This window comes from Barbus barbus (genome assembly GCF_936440315.1).
Source record: "Barbus barbus genome assembly, chromosome: 45".
NCBI lineage: Eukaryota > Metazoa > Chordata > Actinopteri > Cypriniformes > Cyprinidae > Barbus > Barbus barbus.
Genome location: NC_136723.1, coordinates 3,769,891 through 3,786,227, shown reverse-complemented (window position 1 = coordinate 3,786,227; position 16,337 = coordinate 3,769,891). Strand labels below are relative to the sequence as shown.

General features: G+C 38.6%; 1 protein-coding gene across 7 annotated transcripts in view; it reads left to right on the top strand.

The window, feature by feature from the left end:
- Nucleotides 1-16,337, top strand: part of LOC306864182 (PALM2-AKAP2 fusion protein-like) — a 97,282-nt gene that overhangs the window by 75,893 nt on the left and 5,052 nt on the right. For all 7 annotated transcript variants that reach the window (XM_079407954.1, XM_079407955.1, XM_079407958.1 and 4 more), the window contains 2 exons: nt 8,026-10,153; nt 15,368-15,561. In XM_079407954.1, the coding sequence (XP_079264080.1) occupies nt 8,026-10,153; nt 15,368-15,561 (2,322 nt within the window). The remainder of the gene's footprint in view (nt 1-8,025; nt 10,154-15,367; nt 15,562-16,337) is intronic.

Here is a 16,337-nt window from a genome sequence, read left to right as displayed (position 1 = left end):
TTATTTTTTTTATTTTAAGAACATTTTTACTTTTAAGCATTTATGGTAAAATAAACATACTTTGATGTTGTTTCTATTGAAACTTGTATGCCATGTATTTAAAAAATATATATTGAAATTGCACATTTGTAATGATGTTGAAATTTAGTACATTTAAAATATATTAACTTTAAATGGCCAAGTATGGTGACCCATACTCGGAATTTGTGCTCTGTATTTAACCCATCCAAGTGCACACACACAGTAGTGAACACACACACCGTGAACATGGTTGGGGGTTGGGGGCAGTTGGGGGTTTGGTTCCTTGCTCAAGGGTCTCACCTTAGTCGTGGTATTGAAGGTGGAGAGAGCTCTGGTTACTCACTCCCCCCACCTGCAATCCCTGCCGGACCTGAGACTCGAACCCGCGACCTTCGGGTTACAAGTCCGACTCTCTATCCAATAGCAATTGGCTATTATGTTAACCAACACATCAAAATAAGTGTACTTCTTTAAAAAGCATGAAAAAAGATTACTAAAACATTATGGTTTAATAAGTCTACTTAAGTGTGTTAAGACGCATGGTCATGAAAATGAGTTTAAATTATAAACATAGTTTAAAGTGTGTTAAGAAACATAGTTATGAAAATTTCTGCATAAATTCATACAAAATTAGCAATTTGTACAGTACGTTCACATTCTTGTAATATCGGGTTGGAAACTTGAATGCAGCCTGAATGCAGAGTATTTAAATTTGTTATATTTTAAACAAATGTTTATTTTAATTTGGTAATATATTAAACAATAGAAATACAGCTTTAGAAATTAAATCATAGCATATTTCCAATAGCATATTTTTGCTGTGCTGTGCTGAAATTCCATCTGTATCAACTTCCAAAACTTGTTAACTTATCTAATATGAGTAAGAGAATCCAGTCAGGGAGGCATTTTTGAGTCAGCGGTGAATAATGTTCCCCCCAGAGGACAGATTCCCACCCAGCCGTACTGCACCTTCCCTTGTAAGGTGTCTGCCGGCCATTCTAGAGGAGTCTGGAGACTCTCTCGGTCCAGGTCGGTGAAGGGTGTTTGGGGGGCGGCTCTGACAGAGTGCTTCTTTGTGTGAGTAGGGAACAGACCACACCCCTCACTCTTAGACCACACCCCCTTTGCCCATGACATCATAGCCAATAGTTAGACAGAGCAAGAATTTTGACTCCTGGGGACAGACAGAAGAGAGGGAGGCATTGTAGGAGAACGGACGGAAGCGGTGTGGGGTGAGTGAAGCATGCGGGACAGACACACACATGAGGAAGAGGGGCGGGGGGTGGAAGAAGTGGTCAGGAAAAGCCCTGCGTTGTGTTGTCCTGGGCAGGGTTTCCCTGGGTCTCCTCAAAGTTTTATAGTTTGAGGTGTTGGAGGACGACTGTTTCTCAGATTTGACAACGGGGCACTCAAAATCTGTTTACAAATTTGGAAAAGTATGAAAAAGGTAAGAAAAAACTCTTTAGACATCTGGGCCTAAATATATAGAAGACCTAGTTTCAGATTCATTTTGAGTCTGAGAAAAGTGATTGCACATTGACAGCTCAGGAGATTCGGTTGTGTTTCATTTGCGTATCAGCTGCATGAGATGTTTCGACTGGAATCCCTCAGGAAAAATAACATGATTGTTGACATACAGTGAGAGTTTACACTCTTAAAAATAAAGGTTTTTATTGGCGTTTATGGTTCCATGAAGAACCTTTTACATCCATGGAGCCTTTCTGTTCCACAAAAGATTCTGTACAGTGTAAAGGTTCTTTAGATTATTAAAAAGTTATTCACACTAAGAAAAAAAGGGGGTTTTAAGAACTGTCCACCGAAAGGGTCTTTGGGGAACCAAAAATGGTGTCAAATTAAAAAATAAAAATAAAACTTTTGGAACCTTTATTTTTTAAAATTTATAAACTCTTAAAAATAAAGTTGCTTAAAAGGTTCTTCACAGCGATGCCATACACTCTAAAAAAAATGGTGCTATATAGCACTAAAAGTGGTTCTTGTCTCGTAATCATAGTGGAACCACTTTTGTTGCTATATAGCACCATATCTTTAAAGGTGCTCAACAAAAATGAGCAGCACCAACAGTGGTTCTTTGGCTCGTAAAGAACCTTTAAAGGAGCTTAACAGGTTCTTTGTACGGCAGTGGTTCTATATAGCACCTTAATCACCCCAAAGAACCGCTGAAGAACCATACAGGAGCTTAACAGGTTCTTTGTACGGCAGTGGTGCTATATAGCACCTTAATCACGCCAAAGAACCGCTGAAGAACCATACAGGAGCTTAACAGGTTCTTTATATGATAGCGGTGCTATATACAGTCCCTCAGTCATGCCAAAGAACCGCTGAAGAACCACTGAAGCACCAAGATTTGGTGCTATACAGCACCAAAAGTGGTTCCCCTATGATTACGAGCCAAAGAACCACTTTTAGTGCTATATAGCACCATTTTCTTTAGATTGTAGAAGAACCATTTTTGGTTCCACAAAGAACCATTCAGTCAAAGGTTCTTTAAAGAACCATTTCTTTCTTATATTTTTATAATCTGAAGAACCATCTTTCGCCACAAAGAACCTTTTGTGAAACAGAAAGGTTCTTCAGATGTTAAAGGTTCTTTATGGAACCATTTAGACAAGAAGATTCTTCTATGGCATCGTGAAGCACCTTTATTTTTAAGAGCGTAGAGCTATAATATTCTATTTAATAGTTTCTTGTCTGAGTTAATATTGAGAATTCTTGTATTTGATTGCAGTCTTTGGTATCTAGATTTGAGTTTGAGAAATTGTTTAGATCTCTTATGAAACTGTTAAAAGCAGGAGCATTAATCAAAAGTCTCCATTTGCTTTTGATTGAGTCCAGTCGAGCAGTAATTGAGATTATTTGATGTTTTGAACTCCTGAGTTCTCTGTCTGCGCTGGTAGAGTTAATAATCCTATTTCAGGAGTCTTTCATCAGCAGTTCAGTGTGACGGGTCGGTCTGTACTGACTGTACTGTGAGCTGCTGAAAGCCATGCTGAACACAGGCATCTTGTGTAACCGTTAAAAAAGAGGAATCGGTCTGTTCTTTGATTTGTTTGGATGCCTGAAGACAAATTGTGAACAAACAAAGTGACCAAATGACAAAATAAACTAGCGGAGCATGTTCATATTGTGATGAACTACATCTGTGTGTACCTGAGTGAAAATTGCACTATACCTTTTTTAAATATATCTTGGAGAGCAGTTTATGAAAAGTCACACTTCAGAAGTACTGAGAAAACTTGAGCATTGTTTGTTTGCCAGTGCTGCTTATTCTAATGAAATCCATAAGAAACATACATTTCTAAAAAGGTGCCCAAATACTTTCTGGGGGCCACTCTTTTGAAAGAGAAAGTAGGCCCAAATGTATCAAACTGGCTCATTTGTGTTAATTTCATCCGCTTGTCTGACTAACTGCTTCCAGATGCTGTGAGAGCAACAACATGCTGAGTGTCACATAAATAGAGGCACCGGTAGACTAGTTTCAGTAAATGTAAAATGACAAATATGACACACTATGCCCTTAAGCACATTAAGTTATATAAATATACAAGGAGTTTATCTCCATCCGTCTCAGTCTTTTGCAGGTTTATATACACACATGGTTTAATTAGGTGAGGAGGGCTATGTATCCTTCATCACTTCTATTAGACCGCCGGAGCCTGGAAGACAGCTGAACTATGCCGGGAATGTCAGAGGGGGTTTAGAGGAACATCCGTGGAGAGTGTGTGTGTGTTTATCTGTTCCTCGGAGAACACACTGATGTCCCTCACATCTGACTGCTCGGGGCCACAGATTTTAATGTACAACCACTGCAGATATATATGAGATTGGCTTATGGTTATTGCAAAGAAAAAAATGAAGAACCCAGAGGATAATGCTTACAGGTTGCTCTTTCAAAGCTCAAGAGACTTAATGGATGTTTTAGTTTCTTTGCTTCTTTTACAAATCAGCTTTGGCTTGCATGTTTCACCTAAGATTACTTTAGAAATAAATGTTCACAAACAGTAACAGTATAGAGCTTTAAATGGATGTGGATATCATAGGTTAGATAAGAAACACAACAGTGAGGTTTAACAGTTAAAATCATTGAGAAACTGATTTTTAGTCAAAATTCACTATAGACTTACCATGAGCTCTGAGGTTGTTTGTTGGTATATGCTTCTGTAGAGATGTGATTTAATAAAACAAAATCTTAAAGAACTACACTATCCATAATCCTGAACAGAGCTTCACCAATCAGACGAGTCGCTATTATCAATTGTGAATGTGACAAAAAAGCTCCACAGCACAAGTCATTTGATTTGGTCACTTAAACATATGGGCTATATGTTCTCAAGGTAAATCTCATAGCAATGAGTTCAAATCTCTATAAGATCTCATTGCTTTGAGAACTAATTCAGATATTTTCTTTCCTGTGGGAGAGTTGGTTGGTAGTGAAAGAGATGAAAAGGAGAGGGAAACGCCATGTGTTGTGCTTTAAATGCTTGATTTTTGATTTTTGAACAGGACACATGCATGTATTAAACACAAAAAAACAAGGCAGTTCTAAGACACAAGTTTTTTTGAGAACATGTCTCAGTCATATTTGACCCCAAAAGACAGAATAGAAAAAAAAAACATGACCAAAACAGAATACAGATGGGTACAGCTCAAAAGATCCAATAAAACCTCAATGTTGTCCAGTGGAGCCATGCACTTGAATTATGGTTCACTCTAAAAGAGTGATATCTGACAGATGGGACATCCAAGTACACATAGGTGGGGTAGATGGATCAGCTTCTTTTTAGCAGCAGTAAGGACAGCAGGCAGAATCCTCTTGGTTTACAGTGACAATGCAGAATCATTAAGTAAAAGAAAAAACAGTCCATTTGGATCTGAGTCTTCAGAAGATCTGCCAACAAGTCCCGAACTGAGGACTAGAAGGGGTTAATCTGAGAACAGTGCCAAAACATATGCATATATGTACCCAGATTTGTGCTGGTACACAGGTGACAAAAAGGCTTTCTTTTCATCTTATATAATAAACAAGGAGTGGCATATAAATGAACTTATAATAAATCAGTTGATAAGCCAGCTTGTTTGAGGTAATAAAACAATTTCTCCAGACAGTGTGCCAATCAATCACTGTGTTGAGTTCTCTCTTCCAGAAGCCCATCACCGGAATATTTGAATAGTGTCATGATTCATAAATTACATTCTCTATGCTTCTAGAAGTCATACTAAAATATATCCAATAAATTACATTTTGCTTCTAGAAAATGAAGCCATGTATTTTGTAGAACATACATTTTTCTGTTGTCTTAATTTGCTTGTTATGCCATTCTCATTACCATCAAATTGAAATCAAATATGAAAATTTTATTTATGAGCTGTATGAATTGCTCTGTCAAAAAAGAATTGCTCTTGTAAAACTGTTCTTACATAAAAAGTGGTAGAATGAATTAACCAATTCACTGATACTTTGAGTAAGTGTGGTGTTCAATTCAAAGTGATAAACATTCACTCTCTGTCTATAAATCTGTCCTAGTCTGTTTTTCACAGCCTCAGGGAAGTTCACATGACTTCCTAATGTCATTATTTGGTAAAAGTTTGGGATGAAAGATCGTGAACACACCCTGAGGGGAAGGGTGGTCTGTGTGACTGAAGAAAGGGGTCTTATGGAACTCATGCCACATTAAAGACATCATGTGACGCTGCCTGCTACTCATACACACTACAGTTTGAGATAAGAAGGAAGTTATTAACACTTGTTTGATCTGAATTAATTCTTCTGATTCGCTGAAACAGGCTTGAGCATAAAATGTGTTGCCCCTTTAGACCAACCCAAACCTTTGATAATATATAACTGTTTTACAGTTGGTGGTTTTGTATGAATTGTAAAACTTTTAGAATAAAACTATATAATGATGCAATACAGGTTTTGTTCCACCCAGTGTTTAAACAGAAATAGGTTTACTTTATGTGGCAATGAACACACCGTCACCTGAAATAGCACTTGGCTTTGAGCTGAAAATTCAGTTATTTCAAAACAAATTCCTCTTTTCTAGGAGGTCCAGTAAAAATAACATCTCTATGCTTCATTCCCACTAGTTTATTATGCTTTTCCATTTAAGGCAGGTTATATTACTGCTTTTTTAAACAGGTCTCTGACTAGCCTTTTCAGGAACACCAACTTTCAAACAACAGCAAACAAGTGAAATTGCTCAGGCATGCATGCTCTCCTCTAAAACATAAATGCTGAGCAAAGAAACCAAATTCCTGCAATGGCCTCTGTTTACTAGAGAATATAGCGGTTTGGTTCAGTAGAACTCCACTTTAGACAGAACTAGCAATCAATAACTCTCACATTTTTAGTATCTTGTATTGATACAGTGGTTTTATATGTTAAAGGTTTGCTAAAAGTTTTCTGTAGTCCTGTTTACGTAAGTTTGTGGCACCCTGTGTTCTCCAAACTTGGAACCAATATCAGCAAAGGAATTTCATGCAGTTGGAACAACAGACCAGCATACCAAAACAGTAAACAAGAAAGCATACAAAAAAAAATGTAGACAGTTAACAAACATTTTAACAAGATTGTCATTCCACAATAATCTCAGCATTATTTCAGTTCATACTAATTCAAGAACCTAAACCTGCGACACTGAAAATGACGTCAGATTGTGTAAATACAAAAGGCCCTGTCAGAGTTTTTATTTTAAAACGGTCTGTCCCATCTGGTGAATGAGCAGCAATGAAAGCAAAGCTCAGCGAAATAAGTGGTAATTTCCCCTGAGGAGACCATGCAGTGCTTCATTCTCAGCCATCTCCCAGAGGGTTACCAGACCACTTAAAGGTTTCAGTACCAGATCCACAAAATAGAAAAACCCCTGCACTTATTGCTCTGTAAATAAAGAGTGTCTACATAGTCTAGACATCTGTGTTTTTCTTTTAGTAAATAAATATAGGGCCTATTACCTTACACCCATTAGACATGGACATGGAGGGGCATAATGAAAACTAAAGCATGCAAAACCTTCTCTGCTTTCTGTTTCTTATAGCGCTTTCTTCAAATTAGGCTGTGATTATGTTATTATGTTCTATTGCAGGTAAAGAGGGTTTTCCAAAAAGATAAGCGTAATTTCAAATACTAAGTTTGGTCCATGTTTTCCTCTCATTTGAGACTTTTACAACTCCATTATACCATAGTAGACCTCTGAAGAGAGGGGACCTTAAATAATTAATACTCAGGATCAGATAGCACAGGTCAGAGTTCAACAAACCCATTATCTTCCACATCTTATCACAGTCTACCTATATTATGCATGATGGTCTCATGTAATATTTCCTTTGGGATGTTGTTTTGTTCTCTGATGTTCATTCAATTGGCAGTGTAGCAACCAATATAATTGGGATCCCCTTAGTTTTGGAAAATTTTGATAAGGTGCACACAATGCATAAACATAAGGAAGACATTTTAAGGACAGTACTATGCAGATAAAGGCAGCAGGGGCAGCGGTCCATCCATGCACATATCTGGCCATTGCATCATCTTACACTATTTTAAATTATGCCTTTTTGCATGCAAAGACAAATTGTACATCATCATGAGCTGTTCTGCAATTTCATTCAAATCAACAGCAAGAGTTCACAAGAACTACATCCCAGAACACCTCAAGCAGACTTAAGTGTGGATTACATGTGCACACACAGCTTCAGAAAACAGTGTTCATGCCATCCAAACCAACCAAACTTTGACTTCAAACAAACCCAGTTGTGCAGCAAAAGTGTTACTGTGTAGTTACTAAATTTTGAAGGTGTGGAATGTCTTAAGGTTAGAAAAAGGTCATGTCTTGCAATTATATAAATTTTATGATTGATCCTAGCTGTCACATTGCTGCCAAATATGTCAGTACTCAAGTATTCATGCCCATCCATAATGCAGTTTATTGTGAAGAAGAATTGCATAAATGCACGTTTAAACTAATGTGACTGCTGTTTTTATTTTCCCAGAAGTCCCCAGTACTCTCAGAGGATGACAGTGAGCTGAAAAGAGAGAGAAGCCTGAAGACTGTGAGTTTTTTCGATTCTGTGAGTCTGATATCTGGTGGTGGAAACAGTATGGAGCTTGAAGTTCAGACCGACGCTCATCAAAGTTATGTGAGCAGTGGACAGAACAGAGTGAGGCATGGAGAAGGAATGGACAGTGAAGTTGCCAAGGAAATCCTTTACCTGGACGAGGTCCTTGAGGCCAACTGTTGTGATCCCAGGGCAGAAATGACTTCAAATGGGACAAGTTCCCCTGATATTAAATCAATTCGAGTTCATGGAACTGGACCATCTGTGCATACTTGTGACACATCTCCCTTACACAACCATGAAGTTGTTTTAGAAGGGAAAAAACAGACCACTTTTGTTGATGACAACTTCAACACCAAACCCAATGGTCATGCAATGGACTGTACAAGGTCACCTGAGTCACCTAGGACAGCAATCAAGAAAGAGGCCCGTTTTGAGCTCCGACCATTTCATGAAGAGAAGAGACCATCGAAACTATTCGACCCCCCAACTGAGAAAGAAGTTCGGGTAAAGAAAGTCAGACCCTCGGAGGAGATTGCTGAGCTAGAGAAGGAAAGGCTGGAACTCATCCGGGGTCAAGCGGTCAAGAAGAACCCTGGAATTGCAGCAAAATGGTGGAACCCACCTCAGGAAAAGACACTGGAAGAGGAGCTGGAGCCAGAGAAACTGGAGTCGCTTCGAAGATATGAGGAGAGGAAGCAGATGAGAACAGAAGTCAACCGTATCCCGCAAGCTGCACCCAGACAGACAACCTCCTTTATCCAAACTGAAATAGCAAATAAGGAGGATGTTGTCATGGAAGAGATTGATTTTTCTGCAGCACGCAAGCAATTTCTGCAGATGGAACATAGCAAGCAGCCCACAGCCCCTAAGAGGAATGTGGCACCAGAGCTTTACTCTGCCAAACCTTTCTTCAGGACTCCAGAGGTCACGCATGTGGAGAGGCCATGCAGTTCTGTCACAGTTGCCAATCAAGAAGGGGTCACATCCTATGATGGAAGTGAAGTTACTACAGTCAAAGCTGAAAAGATTTACTGCTGCTCTGGAGAATCTGCCACGCCACCCAAAGAAGGTTTGGCTCAGAATGAATTGAAAGATGATGAATTTACTTGTGCCCGGGCAGTGATGACCATTGTGAAGGATGAGGACTCTGATTTGTGTCAACGCTCCTTGAACAGCTCCTACCATATGGAAGAAATAGACTCTGGGTTAGATGACCTATCCCTACGGTCTCAGGACACCACTGTTCTTGAGACACTCTCCAATGACTTCAGTATGGACAACATAAGTGACAGTGGTGCGTCAAATGAGACCATGAGTGCCTATTTGGAAAACTCTCTTGGGGAATACTCTTTTCCCTCAACTCCAATGGCCACTACACCAATCAATGGAAAACATGAAAGTGGAATCAAATCTCCAGGTGAACAGAGTGGGTCTTATCAGGCGGATGGCTTGACGGAAGAAGAGCTGGAATACCATGCTGGTATTCTTGTCCAAAACGCTATCCAGCAAGCTATTGCTCAGCAGAATGACAAGTGGGAGCCTCTTCAGGCCGCAAAACATTCATCCCCCATCCCTGTGAGACATGTGGAAAGTATTGAACCACAACCCCATCCTTCAGTGGAGAGATCTGCTGTGACGCCACCTCCCAAAGTGCCATCCCCCCTAGAGGAGAAGAAAACAATTGCTCCTCAGATAACAGTAGTTCAAGCTGCCCGGGTTATCCCAATGAACACTTACAATCCTCCCAGTCCCTCTCCACCACCAAGTGAGAAACCAGAATTCAGCTATTTCAGTAAGTACTCTGAAGCAGCAGAGCTCAGGAGCACCGCAGCTGTCACTCGTACTCAGGAAACGGAGGTCACCTCAGGACCGTTCAAGCTGCGCTCGCGCAAACAGAGAACCCTGTCCATGATCGAAGAGGAGATTCGGGCGGCGCAGGAGCGCGAGGAAGAGTTGAAGAGACAACGACAGGCACAAACATTGCACCCGCCCCGTACACAGAAGCAAAAGTCCGGTACCCAGCCAAACAAGTTGGTCCTTGCTGGGAAGACAGCACCAGGTATGATTATATACAACCATTGTGTGAAATCATGGCAGCAATAATTGAACACTTAGAACGATATATCTGATATATATGTGTGAAACTTTATTTGATGACTCTAAACTATCAATTTTATCACGAGTTTTACATCAAAAAACATTATTTAGAAGTAATAGGCTATTTTCTGTCCTGTTTTGACCCCATCAGAATGCTCTGTTTGAATAGGCATGGAGGATTGTAGACTCGGAAGTTAAAGCACACTGCTATGATTGGCTAACAATGATTGGATAATGTCTTTGACAGCCTACATCTTTCATAGATGGACGCAGCTGTGTTTTAGGTTAAAATCGCATAAATACTCAGTACATATCAAATGATCTGTAATAACAGACAAAGCAATAGTGACCACATAATAACAGTAACACATTTGGTGTGACATTACTCACTGCTAAAAATAAAAACAATAGAAGCCCGATAGAAACCATCACAGAAATTCCAATGGTTTCCATTAAAATACCATTATAAACCATTAGCTTTTTCCAGTAAAACCATTACAAAATTCCTTTTTGTAGTGTGTTTTGGGCATTTTTCCAATAGGATTTAACATCCTATCAATAGAATCCATCACATACCAGTAGACACCATTTTAGTTTCCATTAAAACCAATACAATTCCCATTATAACCATTAAATCCATTTCATTTTCTTTTTTTTCTTTTTTTTTTTTTGTTAACAACTGTTTAATGAACTTCACTCTGTGGAACAGCAGTACAAAACCAAAAATCAGCCGTACAAATCCAGAACCCACCCCACAGTAGACTCCCAAAAAGAAAAATAAATAAATAAATAATAATAATACAAATATATTAATTAATATCAATAGATAAACAAATAACAACAAAATAACTTCTACAAAGACTTTAGAAAAGAAGACACATTAAAAGCTGAATGCCATGTATATGAGAAGTAGAGAGTTCCATCGAGATAATGTCCAACAGATACACAGTCCAGGTTCGTCTGTCCATTGTGTGAGGAGGATTCCAACGGTTGACCAGCAATTTGTTTGCTGCTGTGAGAGCAGTTAACAGTAAAGATCTTTGTTGGACGGACAAGGTGAAGTCCCAAAAGTCATTCATGAAAAAATGGCGCGGAGTCAAATATATCTCAGTACCCAACAAATATTATAGGTCCAGTGAGAGCTGAGTCCAAAAAGGTGAGAGAGAGGGGCACTCCCAAAATAAAATGCAAAAACGTGCCTAAAAGTCCTTGGGAACAGAGATTACACTTAGGAGAAGACGACAGATTGATATAAAAACGTTTCTTTGGAGTCAAGTAAACCCTATGCAGCAATTTCCAATGAATGATTAGGGTTTTTAGAAGACAATTTAAACATACCCCATACCTGATGGGAAAATAAAACATGCACGTCCTCATTAACATCCTTAGCCCAAACAGTAGTAATAGATAAAGATTTGTATGAATGCTCAAGAAGAAAGAGATAGATGACTGAAGCAGAGGAGGGAGATTCCTCAGAAGGAAGGATTAGTTTGTGCAAAGGCTGAACAGGCAGTTGAGAGTTCCAAGGCACCCCATACACCTGTAGGGCCGATCTAATACGCAAATACATAAAAAAGGAGGTGCCTGGCAGATTATATTGAGTTTTAAGATTCTGGAAGGATTTTAAACCACTATCATCATAGATATCTCCCAGAGTGTTTACTATGAGTCCATTGCGGACAATGAAATGGAGTACTGCCAGACAAAAGTTTATTATTGTGGAAAATAGGTGAATGCCTATGCCATTTTGTAACTAGTTGTGAACGTCTTTCAACATCCCTCCATGTGGAGAGGAGATGGATTACAATGGGACCACACCGAGATTTACACGGCCTAAGTGGAACTCCCGAAAAAACAAGATTCTTCAATTTATACGGATAAACAATAGATTCATCAATTGCTCTCCAAGACACAGAAGCGTCAGGATCAAACCAAACTGCTAAAGGCCGGAGGGAAAAGGCTTGAGCATACAGTCTAAAATTAGGGAAAGAAAGACCTCCATGTAATCTACATCGTTGTAAGGTAGTCAGTTTAATACGAGGACGTTTCCCATCCCAAATATACCGTGAAACACATGCATCTAGTTTATTCCAGTAGCCAACCGGTGGAGCGAGAGGAATCATGGAAGAAAAGAAATGAATACGTGGGAGAACATTCATTTTAATCACTGATATACGGGCCTGAAAAGAAGTAAGACGAGACCAATTTTCCAAATTTCCGATTTTCAAAAGTTTTGAACCAATGGAATAGATATAGAAAGGGACATGGAATCAATTTTAGAATTGAGGGGAAGTAAACATGACTTACTCCAATTAATTTTAAACTCAGAGAGATCCAAAATGGCCAAATAAATTCAACACATGAGGAATAGAATGTGACGGCTTCTCCAAAAACAATAAGATATCATCAGCAAACAAAGAAATATGATGATGAGTATTCCGTATATTTATGGGAGAAATAGTTTCATCAAAGCTTTCATCCATCTAGAGATAATACTGTACAAGGAGAGGACAAACTATCCTTTGAATTAATTATATGATATAACCTGCGTAAGTTATCCGAAGCTGAGCGAGATTTAATGAATCCTGTTTGGTCATGATGAACTAGCCTCTAGACGACGAGATAGTACTTTAGCATATAATTTAACATCAGTCCCCATCAAAGAAAGTGGCCGTTAACTAGAACAGGAAGTCGGATGTTTATCTTTTTTTAACAAGAGAGAAATAAAAGCTATATTAAAGGATGGGTGAAATGAGCCTTGAGTAACTGAAAAAATGTATCATATCTAACATGAGGGGGCCTAAATCCAACCAAAAAGTAGTATACGATTGGAATGCCATCTATTCCTGGGGATTTCCCCTTGTTCATAGATCGAATCGCTGACTCCAGCTCCTGAAGAGTGATCGGTTCAGACGGGTATTCTGAATCTGAATCTGACAGCCTAGGTAAGTCAAAGGCTTTGTGTTCTGACAAATTTCGGCAGAGTGTGATTCCTTTGTTCCAGATCTATCTAGAATATGCAACATTACAGAATTAATATCTGCACCCAATACAATTTCAAAATCTGAAAACTTCAAGCAATAGGTTGACAAAACAGAGAAAAAAGTAGGGTCAGGAGTACAAGGGGCATAAACTGAGATAAATACAATATTCCTATTCTCCACTATTGTTTTTATGTGTTATTCTACCATCTGTATCACAACCTTTCTCTAAAATAGTAATATTTAAAGTCCTCCGCACCAATATTAGGACACCCTTGGTTTTAGTATCCGAAGATGAGTGAGATACCACTTCATAAAACGTATTATTACACCTGCGTTTATCCTCCTCTTTCAATTGGGATTCTTGAACTAACACTATATCAATATTTCTTCTTTGCAAAAACTCCAGAAAACGTGTACATTTGTGAGGGCCATTTATTCCATTAATATTACAACTCAGAATATTAAGGTCAGTCATATGTATCAAACAGAATTACTGCATAATAAGACAAAATACAAGTTTGAAAATAAAACTACCATTAAACCAACCCCCATCCTCCCCTTTACCATTCAAAAAAACAAGCACATTCCCATGAACTACGGCAGCTCAAACCAAGAACAAACCTTGATCTGCCAGCACCGCATAACAGGCAGTGATATAAGTGATATCAATATAAGCTGTTTTTAGACTAACGAGACTTACAGGATGTTTTATAGTACACTGACCTCTTATAACTCAAAAGATCAAGGGAATTTTGATTTCTCAGTTCATGACCCTTTTAACTTATCCAAATTGATAGCCCTGTAGGACAAGCCATATAAATTGCAAATTAGTACTCATACTACAGCTGTTCTTTGTATGTTTTTTCATGAATTGTACCAGTTAATTGTGTACTTCAATCAGTAATCAATGCATCTTCCTCTGATGGTGTATATGCCAGTTTGACTACTAATGCAAACTTTGATGTTAATTAGCTGGTGATTTTCAGCCATGTAACTGGAATCCTGGAGGTTTTCTTTATAGAGCTCCTTTAGTTTAAATTCCTTGCACACTGTGTCCCATGGGTCTGCACCCGCTGTTCAGCCTGAGACACTTTTACAAGCTGTGCTTTTTGAAGAGGGTTTTAAGAAAACTGCAGCACAGCGACTGGGGAGGTGGTGTTTTTTTTAACTGTATGGACTTGATGAGTGATGACTCCTCTGAATAATTGGCTAGATAATATTGTGTGGCTATATAATCAAATTTTCAGTTCTAGTTCATTTTCAATTTGTGTTGGTTTGATGTAAAAATGATTACAGCTGGCTGTACTTTAAATGTTTCTGTTTATGTTCGATTGGTAAGAAGCATGTTTAAACTCATTGTCCCACTGAGGCTTTATTTAGCATGGAGCTAGATGTAATGCTCAGCAGCACAGTGTTTAATGTCATTGTGTGCTGTTCCTGTTGACAATTGTCCACATCTCATTCTTGATGACGTTCTGTACTGGAGAAGCTCTTGTCTGCCTTCTAGTGGTGTTTAGCTTGCTTTTAGCTATAATGCTAAATACCATAGTGTTTGTTTGAAGCTATCTTGTGGTATCAGTCTCAATGATTGACTTCTTATATAGACTTGTATATATAAGGAGGCACTTACTTTCTACAGGAAATTTTCTTCCAAAGCTTTGCATAAAGACTTGAGTTGCCAACGTCAGTAAAAGAAAATAAGGGCACTTTCAGTTTCAGAGAATATCGTGTGACAAACTATGGCCAGTATGGAAAAAATACATATAATAATATATTATGCTGCTCTTTTATTCGGCCTTGTTTTTTATATAAATAACTTTCATGGTTTGTTTTTTTCTGACATGGTTTTCTCTCAGATTCCCTTGAATTAATGGGATGAGGAACCGCATTGTGGGTTTCTACACTGAGTTCTCTGTGCTTCTAGTATCCATACTTGGGTCGTCATCAAGAATGTGTCTGCCCTTTCATGTCCTTTCATTGAGTATCTTGCTGAAACATACTAAAATTCCAAATTAATCCAGACCTTCATTTTCATATCAGTGCTTGGAATGAAATGTAACAACAAAACAGAAAGAGTTTGAATGGATCTTGTGAAAAATGCCAAGATTGTATGCCGGTCGAACAATATAACCAATTATATACATTTCTTGAAAATTCATTCATTCTTCTGTTTTGTTTTCTTCTGTCTTTAGGTAAGATAGAGAAGGTTCGTCAAGTTCCTCCAGCATCGCCGTGCTCTTCAGATGGAGCTCTGCCCTCGCCGCTGTCTGATCTGGGCAGCGATGATTCAGGAGGAGGGCAGCGACCCAAGAACTTCATGCAGACTTTGATGAAGGACTATGAGACACACAAGGTCAAGCGCCGAGAGACAACTGAGGACAGCAGTGTAAGTCTCTTATAGTCAGATTCAAATGTATATAATAAAGGTAATCAGTAATATTGTATAGTATAATTCATTGTCTGTGGATTCTTCTTGTCTACACTTGCATTCTCTCAGACAGCCGTTTGCTATGATAATCAAAACATTCACTTTAATTATATAAAGGCATTTGGAATTAGTTATTCCTACCACTAAAATACCATTGCCATAACTTACATCAGAAACCATGTTCCTCTATTTCATCTCATGCTAAGAAAGTGAAGAAACGGGACTTTCCAGCTCATTTAGAAACTGAATTCATAAAGACTTGTGCCACGTGAAAAACCACTATCGAACGCATACTGAGGACACACCGTTTCATGTCAACCGCAGTCTTTCCCCTTTTGCTTTCTCAGATATCAACTACATATTTCCTCTTAAAAACGCTATTATTTGGAGAACAAACTATAAAGTGCCTGTGTTTTGCAACTTTGCTGCACTGAAAGTATCACATTCCGTTATTATAATGCAGGCAAAGTATTACGGCTTCAGAACCACTGTAGCATTTAACCACATTTAATTCACTTTCAGTCCTGAATCCAAAATAAATGACAATAACTGCAATAACTTTGTGTTGCACTGTATTGGTTAACCACAGATCTAAATACAGGAAGACATGTTTTCCGTCAGCAGAGTCTGTGGTAGTGAGGCCCTGAACCTACACAAACAAACGCCTCCAACTGTCAATACATTTTAATAAATATAGTCTATACACCTGCTCCTTGAAAAAACAAACTACAGGG